Here is a 27,308-nt window from a genome sequence, read left to right as displayed (position 1 = left end):
GGCCAAAAGGATGATGACACATGTTCAGATCTGGGTGATCCCTGAAGTCAGAAGCCTCCAACCAGGTTAGAGCTGGTATGGATATGGGTTTGCCATGCTATCACAATTTCCTGCATTTTTCCTATTGAAGTATTACATGTTGCATAGTAGATTGATGTTTTCTGGAACTGTTGCAATTTAACATAAGTAAGTTTGGTTTCTTCTGGTTGGCTTTCTAGCTGATCACCTTTTCCCTTGTAGGGCACCCCCCCCCCTTCAGCTGGGTATTTGTCTGTTGTTGTTTTACCATGAGGGGGAATCAACTTTTTTTTCTCATGAAGGGGTATTTTTTTACCATGAGGGGGAATCAGCTATTCCTGTTTATTTGTATTCTGTTTGTATTGTTCCCAGATGCTGTTTTACAATGGTCACAGCACTCTCCAAGATTGGTTACCATGACTCCAACTGCTGAATGGCTGCAATTCAGCAGAACGTTTTAAATGAAAGATTCATTCCATCTCTTCACAACACTCAGTTTCTGTGATGAGAATAAAGCAAGATTGTACTATCTGAGAATTTTGGCCGTTTAAAAAATTTCTTTGCATAATCTTTTCTCATAGAGTTTCTTATAATGTACCCTAATGCATTTTACATAGGACAAACTACAGATTACGTTTTTTAATAAAGGTGGGTTGGGGTTCCACTCTAGCTCTGAGCAAGGAGAAGTCCAGTATGTATACCACTTCTGTTCATGAAATGTTACTGCTTGAGAGGAACATGCCATATCCTTTCTTTCTAGTGATGAGGTCTTCGGATTAAGCATAAGAGTCCCCTCAAGGGGTTTCTGTCTCAGTTGGCCAAAGTCACTATAGCCTTGAGCTCCTGGTCTGAGGAATGTGCTTTTCATCATTCAGATGATATTTCAGGATGCCCACCTATCCTTTTTATTAGCATGTAAACCCTTTACTTGCACTGTTATCACCACATGAGACCCAGGAAAACTATAGACTTTGAGTTAATCCTAGAGTGTTGTCCCAACCTGGTAATGTCATTTCTGGGTTTGTGCCAAAAGTGACGTATTGTTGGTACCATGTTGAATCCCCCCCTCCTTTTTGCTCTCACTGCTCCATAACCAGAAGCAGGAGCTTGATGTCCAGAGTGGGGGTTCTCCCATCAAAAATCATCAGATTGTTCAACATACACTAGACATTCTAATTTTGTTGAAAAGTGGCATCCTGTAATAGATTTCTTGACTAACCATAATATTATGTTTAATGACTTTAAATGTATTCAGTTTTTGTCATGTTTCATGTGAAGTAATTGTTCTCTTAGAACAGGGGTGTGGAATCTTTTTTCTGCCAAGGGCCATTTGGATATTTATATTATCATTCGTGGGCCATACAAAATTATCAACTTAAAAAATAGTACTCCACCGAGGGAGAATGATTCAGGCCAGCAAAATTGATGCAAATAATTGTTTTTCTATTTGAAGTCACGTGGGGAGAGCCTAATTCAGCACACCCACACATACACCCCGGCCTGCTGCCCTAGGCAAATGCCTAGGTCCAGGCATATTAGACCATATCCCCTAATATTAACATATTACATCACACACTCATTAGCAAAGGCACCCACATACCCCAGCAGCAGTCCTTCACAATGCCCATGGCGGGGGGCTCAGCCCAGCTTAGTCTGAAGGCCAGACTAAGCAATCTCAAGGGCCATAAACGGCCCTTGGGCCTGACGTTCCCCACCCCTGTCTTAGAAACTACACTTGTTACAGTGATTCCTCTTTTTCCCCAATATGTAATATTCACAGGGCTGCTTTTTTTTTTTTAGCAGGAAAGCACAGGAGCACAGTTCTGGGTGGCTTGGCATTGGGGAGTGTGGTCTAATATGCAAATGCTTCCTGCTGGGCTTTTTCTACAAAAAGCCCTAAATATTCATATATGTTCTTGTTTATTACCCTATATTTATTATTGTTTGATTTATGTTTACTATGGGGTTGCCAAGTCCAATTCAAGAAATATCTGGGGACTTTGGGGGTGGAGCCAGGAGACTTTGGGGGTGGAGCCAAGATCAAGGCTGTGACAAGCATAATTGAACTCCAAAGGGAGTTCTGGCCATCACATTTAAAGGGATGGCACACCTTTTCAATTCCTTCTTTCCATAGGAAATAACGAAGGATAGGGGCACCTTCTTTTGGGGCTCATAGAATTGGACTCCCTGGTCCAATCTTTTTGAAACTTGGGGGGTATTTTGGGGAGAGACACTAGATGCTATACTGAAAATGTGGTGCCTCTGCCTCAAAAAACAGAGCCCCCGAAACCTCCAGATCAATTCCCTATTATACCCTATAAGAATCGATCTCCACATAGAGAATAATGGAGTACTCAGCAGACTCCCCCCATTTCTGGCAACACTGAAGGGGGATTGGTCTCTCTACTCATGAGTTGCTGCCAACTTCTTCAAAGTAACACAGACACCCCATCCCAAGAGGAAGCCTTTCAATTAGCGACTGAAGCCTCCGGAGGTACTAACGCACATGGTCCTCTGGGGGCGAAGCTCCCTCCCCTCCACCGGCCAGACTCCCCGAGGAGACGCCTGTGGCAGCCGGAGAGGACGCAAGGACTACAAGTCCCAGCATGCACCTCGCGAAGGGAGGTCGGACTGGAGCAAATAGCAGGCCGGCGGTGGGCAGGTCTTTGTGACCCGGAGGAAGGGAGAAGCCTAAAGCCTGCAAGGGAGGGAGGCAGGCAGGGAAAGAGACACCACGTCGTTTCCCCACCCCGCACCCCCCCCGGCTTCCACATTTTTGGAGAGCGGGGGAGGAGACTGCTAATTCAGGGTTCCCCCGGCAGGGCGGGGGGGGGGGGGGGTTGGGAAGCCTAGTTTACTATTGTGCTTGTTTTACCTGTTCATTTGTTTATTGAAGAACTTTCATTTGAAACAGCATGATTTGAAGAACTTTCATAAATTATTAACTTTTAAAAAGGGGAGTGGAAGAAACAGGAGACCTGCCACCATTAGTATTTACTGCCTTCTGGTCCCCCCACCCCCGCAGACTCTTTTGCTCTCCCTCATCTTCAGCTTTCCCATTATACCTTTTTCTGTTCCTCTCCACTCCAGTTTTAACTTCCTTTCTTCATATTTTTAACCTTTTTTTAGTCATCTCCTCTCCCCTATGCTAACACAGCTTGGAACACTAAGCAGTGTTAGTTGCAGGTTCCCTAGCAACTGCCAAAATGGCTGCCAAGATCTCAGATGTATTCTCATGAGATCTTAAGTGGCACATTTTTGTTAAAGAAGCAGACATTACTTCTATGATTAGGCTTTTCTAACCCCTCATGCATTTTTTCCCCTCTCATATTTTTCTGTGAACTTTAGGTTTTTCTCCATGGGCTATCAGCAAACAATACTTCCTCATCCAACCATTAGGGGTTGTGGCATTTTATATATTCTCTTTCCCTTTGTGGAAGTTATTGTGATTCTATTTTTTAATACCATGAGTGCAGTCTGATTTTTTTAGGTTCCCTCTGCTACTTATGTGTGTAGGGTTACCAGGTCCAACTCAGGAAATATTTGGGGACTTTGGGGGTGGTGTCAGGAGCAAGATCGTGACAAGCATGATTGAACTCCAAAGGGAGTTCTGGCCATCACATTTAAATGCCTTTTAAATGCCTTCCCATTATTGGAAATAATGGAGGATGGGGGGGTGCCTTCTTTTGAGGCTCATAGAATTGGACCCCCTGGTCCAATCTTTTTGAATCTTGGGGGGGGGGGGTTAGAGGCACCAGATGCTATGCTGAAAAATTGGTGCCTTTACCTCAAAAAACAGCCCCCCCTCGAGCCCCAGATATCCATAGATCATTTTACCCTATGGGGACCAGTCTCCATGGGGTATAATGGAGTGCCCAGCATTCAGTCCCCTCCTTGCTTTCTGATAACCCCAAAGTGGGGGGAGAACCTCCAAACCAGGGGATCCCCTGTCCCCAACTGGGGATTGGCAACCCTATTATGTGTGCAACCCCAAATTTGAGAGCATCACTACTTCATCACATTTCTTCAGGTGTGTGTTTGATTCTTTTGCTTTCTGTGGAGAACTGGAGACAAATTTGTTCAGCGCTAAAGCTTTCTGGGGATAGTTGTGAACATCTGCCTCTTGCTGTGACATTGCATCTATTGACAATGACTGATTTGAACTCATGCTTAGTGAAAGCTTGGGATCTTGCTATCAAAGTGTCTGAAGCAAAATGTTTGATACATAAAAAAGGGAGCTTTTTTGCATGAGTCCAGAGGTCTCCATGCACCAAGCTGGGCTTTTGACTCCCCCACCCCTTTACATAGCTAGTGTTTAGGGTGTGTGATACGGTTACTTTGCAGGAGAAAAGTTAATTAGGTAATTAGTTTCATATCTTTTGGACCTTGGATTACATTTGTTGGAATGGAGCTTAGCATTCAATCAAAGTTTTTATTCATCTGATGAATCAATTTAGAGCAGTGTACTCATAGTACACTGTGTTGCTAAGCAGATGGTCTGTAGTGCAATGTATCCTGGAGCCATCTTCTAGGCAGTTTTGTTCCTAGACACATTGAGCTATAATAAACAAGGAAAAATCAAGTTCAGTTCTGTGGGAAGAGGTTTCATCTTAGAGAATTTGTACAGGAATTTGTACGATTACAGTTCCATTCCGTTTGTGGCTTCTGTAATTTTCCTGTCCTGTATTCTAATTTGCAGTCATTTTTGAAAAATTAATGTGATACCACATTTGGTGTTTGTTTATTTTTTAACAAATACATCTTTGCTTCCCTGTAGACCATTCATTTAAATCAGAATTAATTTGATTCAGCCAGCTTTCTCTCTCAGTCTTACCCAGTTTCCTTCTACATTAAAGCCCCCATTCTACATGAGTTCCCAATGATTTAAAAAATAGCCTTGGCTTGTACCAAATATTGAAACTCCCCCATGCAATTGAATTAACAGTTTAAGGAAGCTGAACTACCATTGGTAACTCCCACATTCAGTCAGCATGTGTACTTTGTGGTGCCTGCTTGAAAAATGCTAACATAATGTTTGCCTACCTAATGTATTTCTGCTTTTTGCTAGGTAATGTATAAAGCTATCAGGATTCCAAAATGGGCTCCATTTTCAGATATGCACCCAGTAGATTACTACTCTTCTTACACCAAAAACTGCACTGGGAAGTTTACAGAGAAAGAAATTAGAGATATCCGAGCACATTATTATGCCATGTGTGCAGAGACTGATGCCATGCTTGGTAAGAGAGATCCTAGAACTTAATTCACACATCAATATTTTAATATATTTCTTAATAATGTTACAATTAAGAAGTTTACTGGCATGATCCTGATGATACAAGCGCACATACTTGAAAGTCTTAAGATTGTACATTTTGTTTTTGAAACATAGTGGGGGGGGGGGGTTGTAGAAAAACAGCTCATGATGTTTGTTATAGGAGTCTCTTTGATATTTTATTTATTTAGACTTCTGTGCTGTTCAGTCAACGAAGTTAAAAAGTAATGCATGAAGAAAGGATGGTTGAGAGATTCAGGCCTGTGGCAATGTCCTATGCATACTTAAGGGACAAGACCCTTAACTCTTGAGAGCTGTCTGCCATCATTAAAATATTATTTGTGAGCTAGGTCACAAATGCATATGATTCACCTGAGCTGTTTGATGTTCCAAACCTTTTGGGGAGACGGTCATGTAGAAGGGGTAAATCACATATACAGTATACATGTGGTATTCCCAGTGACACTGCATTCACGGGATATCAGTTACAGAATTCTAGCCTGCAAACATGCTAAAGACATTACTGTAAGCCTGAATGGCCAAACTGGATCTATGTGGCTTAGAGTTTTGCAAAAGGAGTAATAAATATTTTCAAATCTTGGGTACAGTTCTGACAGGATGGTGTTGGTAAAGAAATGCCACTTCAATTGATCTATTCTATCCTACTATTCAATTGCCTGTATCAGACACTTAAAAGAGGGCTGGTGGATTAGATCAGGGTTCAGCATTTTGTTTCCCATAATGGTCAACCAAATATCCATGAAAAACAAGGAGGTCATGGAAGTCAAAGCCTTTCTCAGTTCTTGCTTCTCAGCAACTGGTATTCAGATGTACTAATAAGACAGCTTGTACTTGATGGAGCAATTTTATGATACAACTTTTTTTTAAAAAGGAGATTCAGGCCCATGACATTTAGTATCTGGGTGCTTTGTTGTCTAAAGATGATGAGCATTATCAAAAAGAAGAAAGTGAAACAAGGAAGTAAATTTTGACCCAAAGTATTTGAAGCTAATTTGTAACCTGCATTTTGAGTCTTCTACATGCATGTTAGGTTCTTCCATAACTTACTGATGCATCATTTGTCATTCTGAGACTTTCAGGTTTATCTTTTCAAAAGGTAAGTCTAATTATTACAGAGACAGATGGAAATGTGTACAGTATATCTCAGAACTTGGTTAGCATATCCTTATCTCCTACTTGTACTACTTCATCCAAATCTTTGCTAACAAAAGTAGTTTGAAAACCTGAGGTGTTGTATAAATTCAAAGGAGATTGAGTAGACACAGTGTTTGAATACCCCAGGTTCTTAAGTGACTATTTAACATCTAAGGGTTCTTAGTGTTTGCATGTTGAGATATATTTTCATAGTATGATTAAAACAGATCTGACCTTGTTGAATCAGCTTTAGCCCAATTGCTAAGCATTCAGTTATTTTTAGTTCTTCTGCCAATTCCAGACTATTGTAGGATAGAGATCTTTATGGAAGGTGTAAAATGGAGCTTTTAAAAATGGGTTGCTATAAGTTTTTATTCACAGCTCCTCAAAATCCAGTATTTGCCATAGAGTTTTCTAGAGACATGGAAACCAATTTGATGATGTTTAGCTATGGGAAGAATTAACTCAAAGCTCTTGGGAAGAACATACTTAGTCCTTCATGGCTTCCCATCACCAAATTCCCTTGGTATTCCCTTGGAAAGAGTTTTGAGACCCCGGAAAATAGCAAGGACACCTTATAAAGGAGAGCATAGCTGACTTTTGCTTAAAGCTTTCTGTGTAACATTTCAGAGCTACATCCATTTTATTCATACAGATGTTTAATAAATACAGATGTTTAATAAATCTTCTGGTAGTAGTTTATTAACATTTGCCTTTTGTTGCAGGTGAGATAATTTCTACTCTGAGTGAAACGGGACTACTCCAAAGAACACTTGTCATATTTACTGCAGATCATGGAGAACTTGCTATGGAGCATAGACAATTTTATAAAATGAGCATGTATGAAGCAAGTTCTCATATTCCTCTTCTAATAATGGGGCCAAATATTAAGTCTCAACTCATATCCAGTGTGGTGTCACTTGTGGATATCTATCCTACCATGCTTGGTAAGCAACATTTATACTAAACTAAAAGAATCACTTAATATTAATGACCTTCAGGGTCAATTTAAAAAAAACCCAAAGCTGTCTTTCCAACCTACTATTTTATTTATTACATAGGACTTTGTACTGAAGGGAGATCAAATTGAGCAATTTGTATGGCAATTCATTTAATGTCATAGCTTAAGAGCAACACTATTTTTGCTCAACAGATCCGTTTTGAATCTTCTGTACAATGGGCCCCAACCCAATCTTCCCTTCGAGCCTTGAGTCTCAGTGAGGAGAGACCATAAATAACATAAATAAAAAACTATAGAGTATGCTGATAGACCAATGATGGGCATCCGTTCAAATAGTGCTTGCAGTATTGCTGATAACAAATAATTCCCCATGTTTGCATTATTGATTGTTCAACCTGCAAGGAGGGAATTAATTGGGGAGCTGAAACTGACCAGTCAAGCCAAACTTTGGAAAAGCACCTGGTCAGTTTGAAGGCTGATTTGGATGGTACAAAATTCATGAGGTGGGTATGTGGCATCCATGGAAACTTCAGATAAATGCCTGGAGTTCTGTGTGGGTTTCCCCCTCTCCCCCTCACATCCTGCTTTCCCCAACCTGAAATGTCCTTGGGAAGCCATTATTTGCCCTGTTGGGAATACTTGTTTGTAGCCATTGGTATATGTAAGTTTCCCAAATGGACAAATAACTTCACAAGGCCTTTTCAAGTTAGGAAAAAGGAGACGGCACATACCTTGGATGTAATCCAGGAAGCAGCAGCAGCGATGATTAGGAGGAAAAGAAACCCATCCTGTCTTGTGCTTCTTCAGTGTGCATAAAGTATAAAGATACTTTGGAGGCACGCTTTTAACACATCCATTGAAATTATATATAGGGAGAACATATGGAATTTGTAAATTAGCCATAACACACAGTCCATTCGACAAGGAACAGGAGACAACTGTACCACTATGCACAGATTACAAATGGCATGTTTTTCTGTTATGGCACTGGATCACACTGTTGAAAAAATGGCATGTGGAGTAGTCCAAGGGACAAAAAGAGATTCTGTTTGTGGATGTACTGACATTTAATAAATAGTCCTAGTAATAGAGACAGTGGATGTTTTATGATCTGAATAAACATTTTTCTAGTTATCTTTTCAACCACTTTGAATATGAAATCTATAGTATTCTAATAAGATTGCTCTGAATGTTCTTCTTATACCCTTTTGGATTAAAAAACAGTGCTGGGAGGAATATTTTCCCAAAAACCTTTAACTGTGAGACTATTCACTTTTCCTGATAGTTTGTTGCCATTATTCATGCTGAAGCAGCAGCAGACTAGACAAGTTATTTTCCCTTCCAACTACTGAAGCCAGGGCTTTTTTTGTAGCAGGAACTCCCTTGCATATTAGACCACACACCCCTGATGTAGCCAATCTTCCTGGAGCTTATGGTAGGCCCTGTACTAAGAGCCCTGCAAACTCTTGGAGATTTGGCTACATTGGGGTGTGTGGCCTAATATACAAAGAAGTTCCTGCTACAAAAAAAGCTCTGACTGAAGCTATTTTCCAGCCATTCTGGCAGATTAGGAATCTCATATTAACCATAATCATGCCACATAGTCAGTTGGATTTGGGTATATGGCTGTGCAACTACAGTCAGATTAAGCTGAAAGTAATGACAATGCCAGTCAGCAATAACATAATGGAAGTGATGCCATAGGCATTCATATCTGTTTGTGTCAGTGATACTCTGGGGCTCAGGTACCACATCTGGCTCTTGGACATGTCACCTGTGTCTCTTCTGAGCACCATTCCGATACAGCATCTGCTCCATATTTCAAGAAAGCAGTTGAGGCCCTTGCCTATTGAGACTTGTGATTGGCAGTTAGTTCCTACCTTGAAACAGCTACTGAAGGTAAGCTGCAAGCCTCTGTTAAGTGCAGATTTTATACCGGAATGGAAATAACTGTAGCTCTTTTGGTTTTGTTGTGTCTGGTGTTCGTCCTGGAAAATACAGCACAGCCTGCCTATGACGATCAGCAATGAGAAGTTTAACTGAGCAGGATTGGACCTGACTAGGAAGAAAGTTGTTCCGGGAAATGTATATAACAGGGAACCCGGCCCCACCATGTTGTCTTTGTGATGTACTCGCTAATAAAGCATGTTGCCATCTGAACGTCTCCGACTTGAATACATTACACTGGTGATGAGGATGGGATTCTGGTGAGCAGAGAGCAGCCTACTGCCTACAGCACTCCGAGCTCTAGTGCTGCCAAGGCCATGGCTACTGCTCCCGGACAAACCCTACCGGCATTCAACGTCACCCGGCCCGACATATGGGAATCATGGGTGGACCAAATCAACTACTATATAGAGCTGCACAAAATGGAGGCAGCGGCCAAGAAGAAGGCATTTCTCCTCAGCTCCTGCGAGGTGGAGACCATCCAGCTGATGAAACGACTCATCGCACCGACCACCCTTGCAAGGGCCATCTACGACCAACTGGTCAAGGCAATGATGAACCACATGGCACTACAGCCATCCTGTCTCACACGCAGGCATGCGTTCTACACAAGACAGCAGAGACAAGCTGAGTCCACCGCTGAGTGTCTTCAGAGCTCCGTGGATTAGCCCTGAGATTCGATTTCACGGGGGACTTGGAAGAGATCCTGCTGGACCGATTCATGGTTGGCGTCTGGGAGGAGAAAATGCGCCGAAAGTTGCTAGCATACAAGGACAAAGACATCGACCTCACAAAAGCGCTCTGACAGGCAACCATCTTCGAACAGACACACACCAGCCCCTCCGCACACCAGGCCGCCACTGCCTCGATGTCAGACGGTTCCGATGAGGAAGGGGCATACCAGCTTCGCCACCAGCCACGCAGCGAGTTGAAAACACCAAACCAACCACGGGCAGCGGAGAAGCCAAGCACCAAGTGCGCCAGCTGTGGGGACCCACACTAGCGCCAAGACTGCCCCTACCGTAATGCAGACTGCAGAAGCTGTGGAAAGGTGGGCCACATCGCCCAAGCTTGCAGGGCCAGAACCAACAGGAGGCCTCAGTTCGCACACCATGACGCGACAGACACACACATGACGGCCGCAAATAGCATCCAGGTAATGAACTTGTCGCAGGACACCCCCGACAAGGTCAAAGTGCAGGTTTTGATCGAGGAGGGTCCCTGCCTGATGGAATTGGACACAGGATTCGCCATTTTCATTATTTTGGAGGAGACCCTCAGTAAACTCTGCTCCAACAACTGGCTGGCCCTGCGGCCCGTGGAGTTCATATTACAGGACTTTCAAAAGAATCCAGTGTGGGCCAGAGTTAGGGTGGAGTTCAAAAATTTTAAAGGGGCCCTGGACATACTTGTGGTAAAGTGCCGGCTCACCACCCTATTGGGATTGGTTTGGTTTAAGCCCCTGGACATCAAAATTGTAGGGGCAGATCACATACAGGCCCACAATTTCGACCAAGTGTGCTGGGAGTTCCTGGAAGTATTCAATGGGGCTCTGGGAACATACAAGGGGCCATGTATCGCGTTGCAGCTGGACCCCACGGTTAGGCCTTTAAGGCTGAAGACTTGGCGGGTTTTGTTTGCACTTAAGCCAAAAATCGAAGCCAAACTGGACTGCCTCGTGGCCCAGGTGGTGGTAGAGCCTGTCTCCCACGCCACTTGGGAAACCCCCATAGTCACCTCAGTCAAGCCGAACGGGGACATGTGCATCTGTGCAGACTACAAATGCACAATTAACAAAGCACTTAAGGACCACCCATACCCGGTCCCGGTGGTCAGCCATGTCCTTGCCTCCTTGGCCGGTTCAAAGATTTTCGGGAAGTTGGATTTGGCCCAAGCATACCAACAACTTCCGGTGGATGAGCAAACGGCTGAGGCCCAGACCATCATTACGCACTGGGGTGCTTTCAAGGTGCAGAGGCTACAATTTGGGGTCAGTGTGGCTCCGGGAATTTTCCAAAGCTTAATGGACTCTCTCCTTAAAGGGATTCCCAGAGTACAACCCTTTTTTGATGACGTTTTGATAGCGGTACCCGATGCCGACAAGTTCTGCCACAGCCTTCAAGAGGTGCTCTGCCGTTTCCAGAATGCTGGTTTCAAGGTGAAGCAGGAGAAGTGCTTGCTTGGGGTGCCAAGGATGGAGTTCCTGAGTTTGTGGTGGACGTTGCAGGAATTCACCCAACAGCCGACAAGACCAGGATGATAGTACAGGCCCCGGCCCCCACGTGCAAGGCGGAGCGACAAAGTTTTTGGGGGCTCCTGAACTTTTACCACTCATTCTTGCCCCACAAAGCAGCCCTGGCCGAACCCCTACACAGACTCCTAGATAAGGGTGGCCCAAGGGTCTGGGGGGAGGAAGCAGGCCACGGCCTTCCAGGTGGTCGAGGACATCTTTGTTTCAAATGTGGTACTCCACCATTTTGATGAGTCCTTCCCTGTGATTTTAGCATGCGATGCTTCCCTGTACGGAGTGGGCGCCGTCCTGGGCCACCAGCTCCTGGATGGGAGAGAGGTCCCTGTGGCTTATTACTCTTGCACTTTGACCCAGGCTGAGTGCAACTATGCCCAAAGAGATAAAGAGGCATTGGCAATCATGGCAGGCGTATACAAATTCAATGACTGCCTGTATGGTAGGCACTTCATGATTGCCAAAGACCACAAGCCATTGCTTGGCCTACTCGCCCCAGACTGCCAGACACCGTAGAACCTGTCACAGCAAGTCCTGTGGTGGAATGAGTTCCTCAACTCATACACTTACAAGCTCGTCTACTACTCTGGCAAGGCAATGGGCCACGCAGACAGCCGCCTTCCGCTACCGGAGATGGACCCAGTTCCGGCTCCGACCCACCATGTGATGCTCCTGCAGTCTCTACCGGAGTGGCCCCTCCATGCAGCGGAGGTAGCCAGGTCCGCGGGCAGAGACTGCATGCTTGCACACATTTCGGACTGCGCGGGGAGGGGTTGGTCCACGGGCAAATTGGACACTGAATTCAGACCGTTTCCCGCCGGGAAGAACTCTCCTTACACAAAGGGTGTATTCTTTGGGGCAGTAGGGTGGTGATCCCTCCCCCACTCCGGAAGCAAGTGCTTGAAGCCTTGCATGAAATGCACCTGGGGATAGTGCGTATGAAAGCTCTGGCACGGAGCTATGTATGGTGGCTGGGAATGGATGAAGAGGTAGAGGGGTGGGTTAGGAGGTGCCCGCCCTGCCAAGAGTCCCGGCGAAATCTGCCTGGCGCCCCCTTTCACCGCTGGGAATCCAATTGGGTGCCGTGGTCCCAGCTACACTTAGACTTTGCGGAACCATACCAGGGGCAAATATTCTTTATCTTGGTGGATGCTTACACAAAGTGGCTGGAGGTCATCCCAGTTGCTTCCACCTCCACCTCCACCGCGGCTGCAGTCAGAGCCTTATGGAGGGTTTTTTGCACCCACAGAATCCCAGACACCGTAGTGACGGATGACGGCACCGCGTTTACCTCCTGGGAGTTCCAGGAATTCCTAAATAGGTACCTTATCCGCCACATACAGTCTGCTCCCTTTCACCCGGCCACTAACAGCCAAGTGGAGTGCATGGTTTGCACAACCAAGGAGGCCCTGGGTCGCATAGTCCAAGGAGATTGGGACCACCGACTGTCCGCCTTCCTGTTTGGGAACAAGATCAACCCCAACCCAGCTGCGGGCATAAGCCCTGCCGAGTTACTAATGGGCAGGCAGTTAACCACCCGGCTCGATGGGTTACACCCTGACAGGGCCCTGGACCTCCACAGCTCTCCCAAGACCAGGGAGGCCACTAGGGGTTTTTTCCCGGGGGATCCGGTCTATGCCAAGAACTTTGCGAGCGGGCCGGAGTGGATACCAACTTGGGTGCTGCGGTTCATTGGGTCCCGCTCATACGAGATCTTGTTGGAAGGGGGGCAGCTCCTCCTCAGACACATAGACCAACTTTGCCGCCACACCCTGCCAAAGGAACTGGCAGGGCCAGGGGGAGTGGGGAACGGGGAGAGCACAGGGCCACTGCAAGAAGCAACCCTGCTGAGCTCACTGGGTTTGCTGGCGGAGAAGCAGTACAGGGCGGGGAAGATACCTCCGCAGGCTTGAGACAACGATCTACCGACCGTGGCCCAAAGCGAGGAACCAGCGGTTACAGAACCCCAGGCAGCAGCCCCAGCTCCCCAGATCGAACCTCAGCGGTCGCTCAGAGAGCAGCGGCCACCCGCTCATTTGAAAGACTATGTATCTTGAACTGGGGGGGGGGGGGGGAGGAGTGTTGTGTCTGGCATTTGTCCCGGAAAGTACAGCACAGCTAACCTGTGGGCGGTGCCTGGAAGGGACGAACGCAGCCCGCCTATGATGATCAGCGGTGAGAAGTTTAACTGAGCAGGATTGGACCTGACTAGGAAGAAAGTTGTTCCGGGAAATGTATATAACAGGGGACCTGGCCCCACCATGTTGTCTTTGTGATGTACTCGCTAATAAAGCATGCTGCCATCTGAACATCTCCGACTTCAGTACATTACAGGTTTATCATAACATGCAATTATGACTCTCCATGAATTGTGGAGTATCACTCACTGATCTACTTGATTATGTAACTGAGGACAAGGAAAGTCAGAGCAAGGGAAATGTTTTCTAAAAAGGTGAACAAAGCTATCAATGAAGGTGCAATTTTTCAACACTGCTGAAACTATTCAAATAAAAGGCCAAGTACTATCTGCCCAAGCCTATGTTCTAACATTACTAATCAGTTGAGTCACACAGTACATATTTTAATCCATTTCTATCTATCCCTTTTTTGCTGGTGCCTTTTTTGTTCCAACTGTTTTATTTTTTCCTCCCTTCCTGAAGTTTGTATTTTTAAATCAGTGTCCTTCCTGTTCTTTCATTCTCCATATGTTCTGCTGATCCTTCCTTCCTGTAATCAGAATGTTAAAAAAAACACAACATAAATCAAGACTTAAATTTATTTAGGTGAGTAACAAAACATCACATGTTATTTTCTTAGCCATAATCTGTTGTAAATAAATTTGTATCTTCTCTGCCCCTCTCCTTTGCCATTTTATTTTACTATGTGTTGCTTTGTTAAACACACATGCATGCTCTAGAGTCTATGTTTAACAACTTGTGTCCTGATAATATGGCATAGTATTTATGCACTGAATGTTAAGTCCCTAACAAAAACTTTTTTTAGTTCAGAGAGGCACATGTTGCATAGAGTTGGTTACTGCATTCTTTCAGTGTAAAATATCTGTTGAGTTGTTCCCAGTTTTTACACAGGATGTATAATGCAAGCAAATATATGTACATAATCATAAAATAAGTACTTCAGCCAATGGAACATGTATTGTTGGTTATTTTAATGGCCATCACATTAGGCCAGAGAGGTTTCATTTCAAGTACCTCCTAAGTCGCAGACTTGTTCCTGGAGAATGCTGAAACATCTATTATTTTCTTGATTTTTTTTCTGGAACATTAAAATAGTAGTGACTACCTAATTTATAAGGATGTATGCGGATGAATGAGATAAGGATCATTAAGAATGTTGGATATTGGATATACTATAGACCTGAATATTGTTAATGAATAGAATAGAATTGCGAAGTTTTGACCCCCTTTGCTATTTATAGGAGACTGCCAAGGTGTCTAGAGGATGACCAGCTGGCTGTGTAGAAAGGGAAGTAAAATCACCTACTATGGTCAGCTTACTCTTTTCTTGGCTAGCTGCTGTAGTGGGTTTACTCTCCCTTACCTGCAGTCAGCTTGTTCTCCTCCTGAGCAGTTGCCCCAGTGCTGGGACGGGAGCATAGAGAGTGCAGAAAAGGTGCTGAGGGTTGTTGGAAAGGACAAGCCTTTTACTTCCATCTCTGGGACAAGTCCTACAGCTCAGGGAGGTGCACAGCTTACTGATCCTCCACTCCATCCAGCAGTGCCTGTTTTAAGATGAAAACCACTTGCCAACTACAAGTCCTACCAAGCAATGACCTTGAACACTTTACTGGAACATAGTAAGTGTGCAATATTGGAGAAGAGCCACAGGTAGCATGTCAGCCACAAGTGGCTCCTGAACCGACATAGTGAGTGTCACTGGCCTAGTGCAAGAAGGACACATTCTGCAACAGAGGACCACAACATGATGAAACTCAACTGCAATTAGGTGTGTACTTTTCTGAGTACATGCAAAATTGTATTTGCATAACCTCAAAACACTTAGTTTTTTCACACAGCAGTAGGTGATGTGAAAGACTTCTGTGAAGACCATGGACAGTGGCGACCTGTCTAAGCAGACAATACTAGCTTTGATCTACCAAGGGTGCTCTGTACAGCAGCTTCATGTATTCATACGAACATACGAAGCTGCCTTATACTGAATCAGACCCTTGGTCCATCAAAGTCAGTATTGTCTTCATGTTTGCATTGCGACACTGTTGACAAGAACATCACTACGTGGCACATCACTGACAGTGTTTAGTATCTGGAAGCCACTTGGAAACAGACCATTGAACTCCATGGAATTCATTTCAAGTAAAAGTGTGTAACATGGGAGGTACAAGTTAGAAGAATGGGCACTGAGATCTATAGAACTACTAGGCAGTAAGAGAATGGATTAAATGAAGATTTCTGTTTAGCTAACTGCTAATTTTCAGTGTTTAGAATTAGAGTAGCAAATGAACTGCTAGTATTTGGAAAGGTAAGTTTCTGCTTTAGTGCAACTGTAACTGACACTGAAAGACTCATCCTGTGTAAATATTCTAATGAATTTAGTAGCTCTTTTAGGGTTTAGTATAGATGCAAAGAATAAGAAGTTCCATGAATACTATTAGAAAAGTACAAGTATTTAATTTCTTAAAGTCACTGTAGTATGATTTCTTCTTTATTGGTTTACTTTCATTTAATAGGTCTTTTCCCCCCGCAGATGTCGCTGGAATTCGAATACCTAAAAACCTCAGTGGCTATTCACTGTTGCCCTTGATACTGGCAAAGACTGAAAATAATAATCCATCTAGAAAACAGCATCCTGGTTGGGTGCTAAGTGAATTTCATGGCTGCAATGTGAATTCTTCAACCTACATGTTACGAACTGGCAAATGGAAATACATAGCTTATTCAGATGATCATTCAGTATCTCCTCAGTTGTTTGGTACATTTTACACTTGATTAAAATTCCTATCTGATTCTCAGGCCTGGTCCTCCTAAGCAGGATAGGCAATACATCTCATTGTTGCCCTAAAGTAGCTGCTGGTGGTAGAAAGTGCTGTTAAGCTGCAGACATTTATGTTGACCCTGAAAGGTTTTCAAGGCAAGAAACATTCAGAGGTGGTTTGTCATTGCCTGCTTCTGGACTTCCTTGGTGGTTTCCCATCCAAATACTAACCAGGGCCAACCCTGGTTAGCTTTCAGGAACTAATGAGATTGGGCTAGCCTGGGTTATCCAAATCAGGTCATTAAAGTCCTTATTTTCCATAGAATGCCTTGGATTATTAAGCTGCACAACTGCAGCTTTGCCATGCAAAGTTTTGTGGGACTCACTAGAAGGCAGAGAACATATGGGATAAAGGCAGGATGGAAGAGTGGTGCTTGCGGTTAGATGCCTGTCTGCAGTGACCTTCCAGAATTCTGTACACAGAGGTGTAATTGTGTAGATCTGAATTCAAGAAATATGAATGTTAACTCGAACTATAGGACTGTAAACAATCCTCTGTTCCATTGGAAGGGTGGGAATATGGCAAAGGAGAACAGTGGTCAAAAGGAAAGATAAGAGAGGGCAGCAGACTTTTGAAGTGACCTGTTCTCACCAATACTGGTGCTACATGGCTTAGGTTTCTATCTACTGGTGCTGCCCAACAAAGTAAGGAACAGAATCCACATTGCTGTTGTTGAAATAGCAGGGGAGTGGACCAGCGAGATCACTACAGCTGAGGCAAGAATGTACTGAATTGCTTAGAAAGGTTATACCAGAAAAGTTTGGGCACTACATGAAAGACCTCTGTTGCTGCACCTCTTCCTAAAGCTCTAGTGAAGCCAATTCTGGTAAGATGTAGGTAGGTACATGACATTTCATAGGAAGTGGTGCTAAGAGTCAGTAGGATCCTCAGTGCAAGATAGGTATTCTGCCCTCCAGTGTAGGCTTTGACTTGGACTCTTTAATGACCTTGTGGGATCTGGCAGGGATCTTGTATTAGAGGGCGAGTTGCAGATGTCTCAGTAAACATGTTCAGGAGGATCAATTGGTATGGCTACTTGGATAGATCCCACAGAGACCTCCTCATTGTATTGACATTTTCTAGCATTAACAAATATAGAGACCTGAAGAAGAATCCTCACTGGAATACAAAGTTTCCTCCTCCTCCTTGGGGCTTGGGTCCTGACACAAAGCCTCAAATTCTTAGTCCAGCCTCTTAAGGCTTTTTAGCTATGGCCTGAAGCTGAGACTGTAGCCTTTATATAGTTTACTAAACTATGATCCTTCCAGATTAAGTAATGAGGTCAGGTATCTCAGGAAACGTGTGTGACCCAAAAAGGTCAGGAAATATGTATATTATATAGTTATGGGGGAAACTACAGAAGGTACTAGTATCATGAATGTGGGAGCTTTGAGTAATTGTTTTTGAATTTCTTCATTGGGAAGGAGACTGGATTTTTACTGTGTAAGAATAGCAAAATCCACTTGCAAACAGTCACCAAGTGAAAGGACCCTTAGATTCTAACTTCTTTGCCTATTGAGTTGATCCGTTTCTCCTGTGGCCTATATATTTGTATGCTTAAAGTATGTTTTAATAATCCAAATGAGAGCATTAGCATTATGGTTTTAATATACAAAATGTAAATATAGAACCAGATACATTTTGAGCCGTATGGTACACTGTGACGAATATGAAGCCAGAAAAGGGAGATAATACCATCTATCAGGTTCCCTCAGTTCTAACAAAGCATTCCCAACCATCAACCTAACTTGTTTGCTTCAAACTTGCTTTTTAAGTCTTTAACTATTCTGCTTCCTCTTTCTTACACCTACACTTCCATTAAAAACCAGACATTTAAACATGCAGATGAATGCACACATTCCTTTTTGAAGTATATTGAAAAGATGTAACTGGTCAAGTGGTAGAAACAGCAACTTCTATGAGTTGTATTAATTTTCACTATTACATTGCAACACTAAACACTAACCTACAATGTCAAGAGTAGAGCCACAGTGATGAAGGCTGCCATTAGTCATCTCTGTAAGCCTCACTGGTCAGAGTCAGGCTGAAGGTAAAGGGGAAAAAGTCACCAGCAACACAGATGTAATGTTGAGATATCTTCACCATTATTTTCCCTGCATGCTAGCTGGGTGATGTGTTTTAGTGGAAGAAATGCACAGTTGAAACAGACACTGTGTGTTGCTGTGCCTTTAAATGCATTACTGCAGGCTGAGAAAAGAAGATTGTGTAACTGTAAATAGAAGTATTGTATGGCCATATTTGCTGGATCCTAGTGTTAGACTGTAATGGGGGTTTGTCTAACGTAAAGCCTCAGTGTGCTTATCTATTCATTTCTGCCTTCTTTCTTCATTACAGACCTCTCTGCTGATCCAGATGAACTGACAAATGTAGCAACAAAGTTTCCAAAAATCACCCAAACTTTAAACAGAAAGCTTCATTCCATTATTGACTATCCAAAAGTCTCTTTCCTAGTTGAACTATACAACAAGCAGCAGTTTATCAAATGGAAACAAAGTGTAGGAAAAAATTACTCCAATATCTTAGCTAACCTCAGATGGCATCAGGACTGGAAGAAGCATCCAAAGAAGTATGAGCATGCAATTAATAAATGGATTAAAAGAAATAGTAATCCATGAAACAGCTATAGGAAGTGTGATTATCCCTATTTCTGAATAGTGCAGCAAAAAACATAATGACCTGAGATCATTTTTTGAGTCAGAGATTGGGAGTGGGAACAGTTCTCCCGTCTTCTGACATAAATGTACTCTGATGACTCAAACTGTGATAAAAAAATGTTAACTGTGGTTAATCTAACCTGTTTTAAACAAGGTTTACCAACCAATTTCAATTCCTAGTTAAGAGAAAACAAGAGAAAGTAGGCTAATTTACTGTATGCTTTAAAATGAGACTGTGAAAAACTAGAATGAATTTTGAATAGCTTACTGAATTTATGCTTTTTTAAAAATTGTCCATGCCTGAATTTTTCTTTTCCTTTAACCAACATGCATTGCTAGCCTGTTTTTTTTTATTAGCTGATTTTTGTTTCATAGAATAGGCTGAAGGCATAAATGTGTGGGTAAATGTGGCTGGGTGTGATTGTGTTCATCTGAAGGCCTTGCAAATACAATCTATAAGCAGATAAGTCTGTCCATTGTTTGTAGAAAACACCAGCTGCAAAAGCAGAACTTTCCAGTTTGCAGGGAATTCAAAGGGATATTGTGAACATGACAAGATATTGTGATGGGAAGTTTGGCTAGCATCACACTATCTCTATCCAAAAGTAACTGAAAACCTGGACCATGACATGTGAAATAATTCAGATTTAAAATTTCCTCTTTAACTCTGCATCTTTTTATAGGAACATATGTAGAGCTTGCTGGATCAGATCATTGGTCCACCTAGTCCAGAAAAATGGACAACCAGTTGCCCTGGAGGAGTAACACAGCACAGAGGCTAAGACCATCTTCTGACAGGAGGGATGGTGGCTCGGTGGTAGAGCATCTGCTTGGTAAGCAGAAGGTCCCAGGTTCAATCCCCAGCATCTCCAACTACAAAGGGTCCAGGTAAATAGGCATGAAAAATCAGCTTGAGATCCTGGAGGGCCGCTGCCAGTCTGAGTAGACAATACTGACTTTGATGGACTGAGGGTCTGATTCAGTATAAGGTGGCTTCATGTGTTCATATGCTGCTTCCCAGCACTGGTATTCAAAGGTATGACACTTCTGTATAGGTGGAAACTGCCATCAGGTCACAGCTGACTACTGACAACTCTGTAGGGTTTTCATGACAAGATACAGAGGTGGTTTGCCAACCTTGCTTAGATTTCAAGATCAGCTGAGACTGGATTAGCCTGGGCCATCCAGATGCTTCTGTATACAGACACTCCCTTATTTAATAAGAAGAGAGATATTCATGGTTTCAAAGCCAACTGTGCAAACAGAATTGCACTGACTGTTCTTAAGTATTTTGAGTGTTTTGGGTTGCACAGCAAGCAGCAGCTGTTTTGCAGCCAAAAACTGAAACGTGTGACAGCACCAGAAGTTAGCATTGAGTGTGTTAAGGTTAGTTCATTCTGCTGTTCCTCATTGTTATCATACAAGAGGGTTCTTCAGATAACTGTTCACATATTTACTGAATGTATGGAGTGAGGAATGGTAGCGCCTCTACTGCCCCAACATCAATGGATTCAGCTGAATGTCTGCAAAAAGCCCTTATGCTCACTCTTAAGGATGGAGCCAATGGGTGCAATCTTTTTCAATTAATGTGTGGATGAAATGTCTAAAGGGGGTGGACATTTCAAAACTAGTCAAGTTAATATTACAGTCTGCATAAATCTTTTAAATACTTAATGTAGCTTTCACTTGGTTATACTCTGAATACTTGTTCATATACAACAACACAACTTATAACTGCTATTTAGCTGTAACACATATGCTATATTATGTGTCATTTGGTTTAAATATCCAAGAGAGGTTTTGCAGGCAGATTCTCCTTAGCAACTGTTGTTCTCATTTTGCTTTAAAATAATTAGGCACTGCTCTTCGCCTTTATCTCCACAAAGCAAAGGACAAAAAACTGAGTGTTTCAGCTTCTTTCCATCTTCTTTCACTGTAGTGGAGAGTTAGTCCTCCTGCTTTCTCTTCTTCTCCCAACAAGCTCTATAATATCAAAGTAGAATTTCAAACTGGGAAGAGTAAGATGTATCCTGACCAGAATAGCCCTATATAATTAGATCTCAGAAGCTAAGCAGGATCTGCCCTGGCTAGTAGTTGGATGGGAACACATTGCAGAGCTAGGCAACAGCAAACTACCTTGGAGTGTCTCTTGCTTTGAAAACCCCATGGGATCACAAACTGTCAGTTTTGACTGGATGGCACTTTCCAACACCACCACCAGGTGACTATTACCTCAGACATTTATTTCCCTTGATAGAAAGATCAACATTTAGATAGACTTTTCCTCTTAGTAAAACAATGGGAGACTCTATGGGACATTGTTGTACTAGAATTTCTCAGCAAGTTTCATTCTAGGGCTGAGATTTCTTCCCCCATCACATATGTTAATCTAACATTGCTAAACTAGGAATACTGAAATGGTAAATACTGCTTGATTTGATTTTTAGCCTGCCCATCCTGTGAATGTGCTCAGGTGCTGTGGTACATGGTCTCTACTTTTCTTGTGCTCATTTAAATTTTTTAAAGAGGTCAGATTTTGTATGTCTTGCATTTAATTGCCTTATACCATAGATTTCCCCTTGTATCCATGTATTTATCAGCCAGCTGATATATCCCTGCTATCACACTGCTTCATATATATGCAAAATGAGACAGCAGGTCTATGCTGACGTTTGGACAACCGCTTAAAATCCGACATGCATCCGAATTCCATCCATGCCCATCTCGGGATTTTCTGAACATCTGACCTCGCTCGTTGTAAGCTCTCTCCAAGCACAGCATCAACATACAGTGATCTATGGGCTGGTAACTCAGTAGGTGGGGCCTGTAAGCTGCCTGAAAGCCCTTATATGTGGAAGGCTAATGGTCTAGATGAATAGATACAAGGTAAGGTAGGGGCAGGGCAGTGGCTGGGAGAAGGCACATGATTTCTGTTGAGACCAACTGCAAACAAATTTGTGCCTGAGGAACAAGCTTTTGTGTGGAAAAAACATCCCAGGAACTAGAATTCAAACTGACAGTTCATAAGCAGTGATTCTAGCTGAGCTATCTTTTTGCACATTTTTTCCCTGTTGGAGCAAATAGAGCAAAAACCTGCTAGACTAGTGCCACCATTACTGTCATATGAAAAAGTAAGAAAATATACTCCATATACTTCAGAGGTGAAATTATTCCTCTCTACAAATCGCTGGAGTTGTGGAAGCTGTGGTACATGTGTGTGCATGCTTATATGAGACATTTCTTTAAACAGGGCACAATTTTGAGCACATCAGCCATCAATATCCAAAGGTGTTTTAAAAGGTCTTGCATTTTCCAAGGTATAATTTGTATCTGCTGATTTCTGTCAGCATCTGCTCCCACAGACCACTGCATCCGCCTTCATTACTGATTTTAACAAGTTACATAGTGCGGAAAAAATGTGGCAAGTTATCCTATGTTCCATGTTCAAAATGTCTTATTTTATAGATTTTAAATTTACAGAATTATTTGCAGTGCTGCTGCAGAAATATGAACAAAAAAATCAGACTGACATGAGTATTCACTGTCTTTGTCTAGCAATAGCAGTCCTGATTCTTTTGCCTCTTTTGAAAAATAAAAGCATGAAATCTGTTAGCAATTTAGAAGTAAAACACCCCAAAAATGCTGAAGCAAATGCATTTACTGAACCAGACCTCACAGGTGCTTTGTGAAATGTTTGTGCTATAACAACTTGCACAGCTTCTAGCATAATTTACAGGACACAGTGAATTGGGTTGCAAAAGATATACCAAAGCTTGATGTGCTAATTCTGGTTACAAACAATTTTCCTGCAGTGAAAGTGTAGAAGTTCACACTAAACCAAATTTAGGGGTTACAGGAAATTGAACGAAATACCAGGATATTCAGCAAGCCTGTAAATCCCTGTCTAGATAAGTTCTTCCAAATAAATGCTAAAAATCATAGATAGCTCTGAAGCCATTGACCCAAACGGCTTCTTTCTCTTTGGAAAAGCTATCAGCCATTAGCGGCGTTTAACAGAATTAAGGGCTCAAGCCTCTCAGTCTCTTTTTTTTGGGGGGGGGAGGGGTCAATAGTGGGGGTTTTGAAATAACAGAGGATTCTGTGCACTACTGAAGAATTCTCCCTCCCCTGAGTAAATCTTCTGAGATCAGAGCACGACAGCCAGAATCCGGTTGAGAGGTGGCATTGCGTGCACCCAATTCCAGCGGGAGCCCGAAAGCCTTAAATTCGCCCCCCCCCACACCCCTTCCAGGGAGCCGCGAATGTTCCTGCAGAGAGCGTGCACTCATTACAATCCGCTCTCGCAAGCCGCAGCAGCCCGGGCCTCAGCCTCCTGGACAGCCACGGAGGTGGTGGAAGGCTTCGTCTGGCAGGGACAAAGCCAGAGTCCAGTGCGCTGGGCGGCCACCTGTGGCGGCGGCGGAGGGCGGTGTCGGTGGGGAGCCCGGCGTCGAGGCTGTCCGTCGGGGCAACAGCAGAGGCTGCTCTGGAGGCGCCGGGCCCACGGCCGGTGGCTGTGGAATATCAGGCACACGTAGGGGTTGAGGGCGCAGTTGGTGGCTGCCATGATACTGCCCAAAGTGGTCCGAGCTTCCTCGGCGGTGCTGGCGGGGAAGGCGAAAGCTAAGCCGAGCTCCAGAACAAAGCGCGGGAAACCGCACAGTGCGAAGAGCGTCGTCAGCGCCAAAGTCAGCTGCAGCGCCCGGGCCCGCGCGCGGGGCAGGCTGCGGGGCGCGCTCGGCGAGGGCAAGGCGCACTTGGCCGGCGGCAGGAGCCGCAGGAGGAGTGGTGGCGGAGCTGCGACGCCCGGTAACTCCACGCGGTGGTGACGGGAGCTGCCTCCCGCGCCCCGAGATGGCTCCTCCTCTTTGGCGCTGGAGGCGCTCAGGATGCTGAGCATGCGGCCGCAGGTCCCGCCCAGGAGGCAGGCGGGCGCCACGAAGCTCGTCAGGACCCCATAGACGGCGTAGGCTTGGCCATGCCAAGGGGGCTGCTGAGCGAAAATGCTGAGGCAACGGCTTCCGTCCTGCGGCGGGGCCAGCCTGTACACGAAGGCTTGAGGCAGGGCGAGCAGCAGCGTCAGCAGCCAGCCCAGCGCGGCCAGGGCTCCCCGGGCGGGCACGAAGGCAGGCGGCGGCTGTTGCAGGTGTAGAGGGCCCCTCACCAGGTGGTGCCGCTCCAGCGCCAGCAGCACCAGCATGTGCGACGGAGCCAGCAGCCCAGAGCCTTGCAGGAGCCGGAACAAACGACAGGTGGCGTCTCCCGCCAGCCACTCAGCCTCGCCGGCGTCTGCTGCTGGAGGAAGCTGGGAGAGGAGAGCCAGCCCGCAGCCGTAGAGGTCCGCTACAGCCAAGTGGGCGAGAAGGAAGTCCATCTTTCGCCGCCGGGCGAAGCGACCCGCGCAGCAGCAGCCTCCGCAGCGAAGCCGGTGGAGGAGCAGCGCGTTGCCCACCAAGCCCAGTAGCATGATCACGGCCACCGATATTGTCCGCGCAGGCTGCCCGGGACTAGCCCAGAGGGATGGGAAGGAGAGGTTCGCGTTCCACCTGGGATACTGGGCACTAGACAGGTTGGGCCCCAGGGCCAGGCTGTCGGGGTTGGATGCATCGTCCATGATTCGCTCTCTGCCAGAGAGAGCAGGCTCCAAACTATGAACAAACTTTACTCTTGGAGAGAAAGCGAGAGGCTTGTGCACAGGCAGACGAGGCGCTCGGCAGCATATATAGGGTCCGCTTGTCACCTGGCACTTAACTGTGGGTGGGCGAACCACGCTGCAGCCATCGCGCCTGTGCTCTGCTCTGCCCACCCGGCAACCGCAGTCTTATCCCCCTCCAATTCAGCCCTTCCCACCCTTCCTGGTCACATTCCTCACATCCGTCCCCTAAAGGAGTGCCTTCCACACCTGAACTAACCACCTCCTAGCCTGCTTCACTTCAATATTTACTGGAGTGGAAGATACAGTTTTGTAGCTCTATTCAAGTGCCAATTGGACTCATTACATTGTTTGCCCAAACAAGTCATGTGCCCTTCCTAAATATGAGAGGGGCCTGTTGTAAGGAAAGAATGTGCAGAACTCAGTGGCTGCACACTTTCCTTAATAAAATAAATGGGATATTTGCCTTTGACCTCCCTAGTCACAGGATTCTGTACGCTATATATCTATATTCTCAACAACATTACCAGAGCTAAGACTGCCTTATAGTTTGTGCCTTTTATCATCAGCTGGATATACAAAAATGAGCAGGCGAAACTTTTCAAAGCATAAGCATCAAGCTCCAATTAAAGCACAGTTACAATGGCCAGCTGAAAAACTGGTACTTCTGGATGTAAATCTTCACTGACTTCATATGCAACTCTGCGCTATTTACAGTGCAATTCTAAGAACACTTCTTGGAATAAGTCCCACTGTTTAGACCTGAGCAAGATTCTGAGTAGACCTGTTTAGGATTGCTTGCTCAGTAGTTATAGCTTCAGGAGGAATAAGACTGTGATCTTAAGGACCTCTGGGAGTATGCCCCATTGAATGAAATGGGGTATACTTTGAAGATCTGATTAGAATTGCTTCCTAAAGGGTGAAAACCCATAGCTGACTGCTCAAAAAATGGACTAACCACCATCCAGCTTCCATATGCCTCTGTAACTCTTAAGACTTCTATGCCGATAGGGTGGACAGGGGAAGAAATCCAGACCCAGTAAGGGTGAATTTTGCTTGCTAGTAGGGACTTGTCCATTCATTCATTTGAGGGAATAGAACTGAGCAGATCAATATGCATGTGTTTGTATATTTTGCTTTTAACAGAAGGTCCAAAAGACCTATGTACTTTTTAATAGTGGACATGATCTTTTAAAGTGTCAGTTTTTATATGACGTTTCCTTAAGGAATCAAAAAAGATTGCTTGAGTAATTTGGAGAGCAAACATAAGCACATATACACTCTGAATTCTGCTAAGACATACTCAGTGGGCTTTACTCTCAGGAAAGTGTTCTTAGGATTGCAGAGTCAGGGAATCATCTTCAGCAAATTTACTCACAACCTTTTGTCATTTTGGAGGGATTTCAAAATTTGGAGTAAATATTACACTTTATAAAGAGAAGAAGCATGAAAGTGCTATAATATGTTGTCACTACACTTCATTAGAAGAAAATGACATGTTAGAAAAAACAGATTTGGGAGGAAAGAGGGCACTGCATTTTTAAAAATGCTTGCATCTCACATATACACAGTTTATGTTAAACCTATTTGCAAATCCTACGTAGTACACTATGATCCAGCCTTTATAGTCTGTAATAAGAGATGAATCCTGCTGAGATTTGTCATTGTAAATTGTAAATCACAGCATAATAATAGTTTTTCTTCATCCTGTTGTGAAGAATTGTCACAGAAAGAAGAAAGGTCAGCCACAAATTAGTACTGCATCATCAGCTCACTTGTATTTTCATCCAAAAGGATAAATCTTTCTTTGACATCAAGTATCTTCTAATATGAATTTCACCAGATGGCAACTCTATAAAGACGCCTCCATCAAATGGAAGGCAGAATGAGTCAGAAACAGCAAAAGAATCATCTAAGGTTTCCAAGTGCAGAGGAAAAGCCCCTAAGAATAAAAATATTATCCTTAGAAATATAGGAAAATATAAGGAATATAGATGGCTACTTTTAAAGTTTTAATTATAAATTACAATTTGCTTTTTCCTCTCAAGTCAAGGTTGGTTAGTATAACCTAAAATTAGTGAAACATACTTGCAAGCAATTACAGACATATTGCAAACAACACGATTATATGATTCTATAATTATTTTTGACAGTCTTGCAAAGTATTAAAATAATATTCTGTAGCAGTTGCTCAAGATATGTCTTCATTATTCTGTAAGGGGTTAGAAATCTGAATACCTAAATTTACCCTTTGATAACTTCAGCCTGTGTCAGTATGCTGTTTCTTCATGGTGCACATTATTTGCTTAGGTGACAACACTTTTAATCCCAGTGACTAGCAGGAATGGGCTGCTTTCATAACAAA

At 44.0% G+C, this 27,308-nt stretch overlaps 3 protein-coding genes across 4 annotated transcripts in view; 1 reads left to right on the top strand and 2 right to left on the bottom strand.

Moving 5' to 3' along the window:
* ARSK (arylsulfatase family member K) overlaps window positions 1-19,262 on the top strand; it is a 40,489-nt gene extending 21,227 nt beyond the window's left edge. For both annotated transcript variants that reach the window (XM_060235674.1, XM_060235675.1), the window contains exons 5-8: window positions 5,087-5,258; window positions 7,174-7,395; window positions 16,327-16,551; window positions 18,971-19,262. In XM_060235674.1, the coding sequence (XP_060091657.1) occupies window positions 5,087-5,258; window positions 7,174-7,395; window positions 16,327-16,551; window positions 18,971-19,251 (900 nt within the window). In that variant the 3' untranslated portion in view covers window positions 19,252-19,262. The remainder of the gene's footprint in view (window positions 1-5,086; window positions 5,259-7,173; window positions 7,396-16,326; window positions 16,552-18,970) is intronic.
* SPATA9 (spermatogenesis associated 9) overlaps window positions 14,253-27,308 on the bottom strand; it is a 50,465-nt gene continuing 37,409 nt past the window's right edge. Inside the window, exon 7 of the mRNA XM_060235676.1 lies at window positions 14,253-14,328. Within this exon, the coding sequence (XP_060091659.1) occupies window positions 14,271-14,328 (58 nt within the window). The 3' untranslated portion in view covers window positions 14,253-14,270. The remainder of the gene's footprint in view (window positions 14,329-27,308) is intronic.
* Window positions 23,579-25,117, bottom strand: GPR150 (G protein-coupled receptor 150). The gene has a single exon (XM_060236278.1). The coding sequence runs from the start codon at window positions 24,902-24,904 to the stop codon at window positions 23,579-23,581; it is 1,326 nt and encodes a 441-aa protein (XP_060092261.1). The 5' UTR covers window positions 24,905-25,117.

The sequence above is a fragment of the Heteronotia binoei genome, chromosome 4 (genome assembly GCF_032191835.1).
Source record: "Heteronotia binoei isolate CCM8104 ecotype False Entrance Well chromosome 4, APGP_CSIRO_Hbin_v1, whole genome shotgun sequence".
NCBI lineage: Eukaryota > Metazoa > Chordata > Lepidosauria > Squamata > Gekkonidae > Heteronotia > Heteronotia binoei.
Note: the sequence above shows the minus strand (reverse complement) of the source record. Positions and strands in the feature narration are given on the sequence as shown.

What these genes read in the sequence shown, in the direction of transcription:
- GPR150 (XM_060236278.1), bottom strand. Translation starts at nt 24,904, where the DNA reads ATGGACGATGCATCCAACCCCGACAGCCTGGCCCTGGGGCCCAACCTG.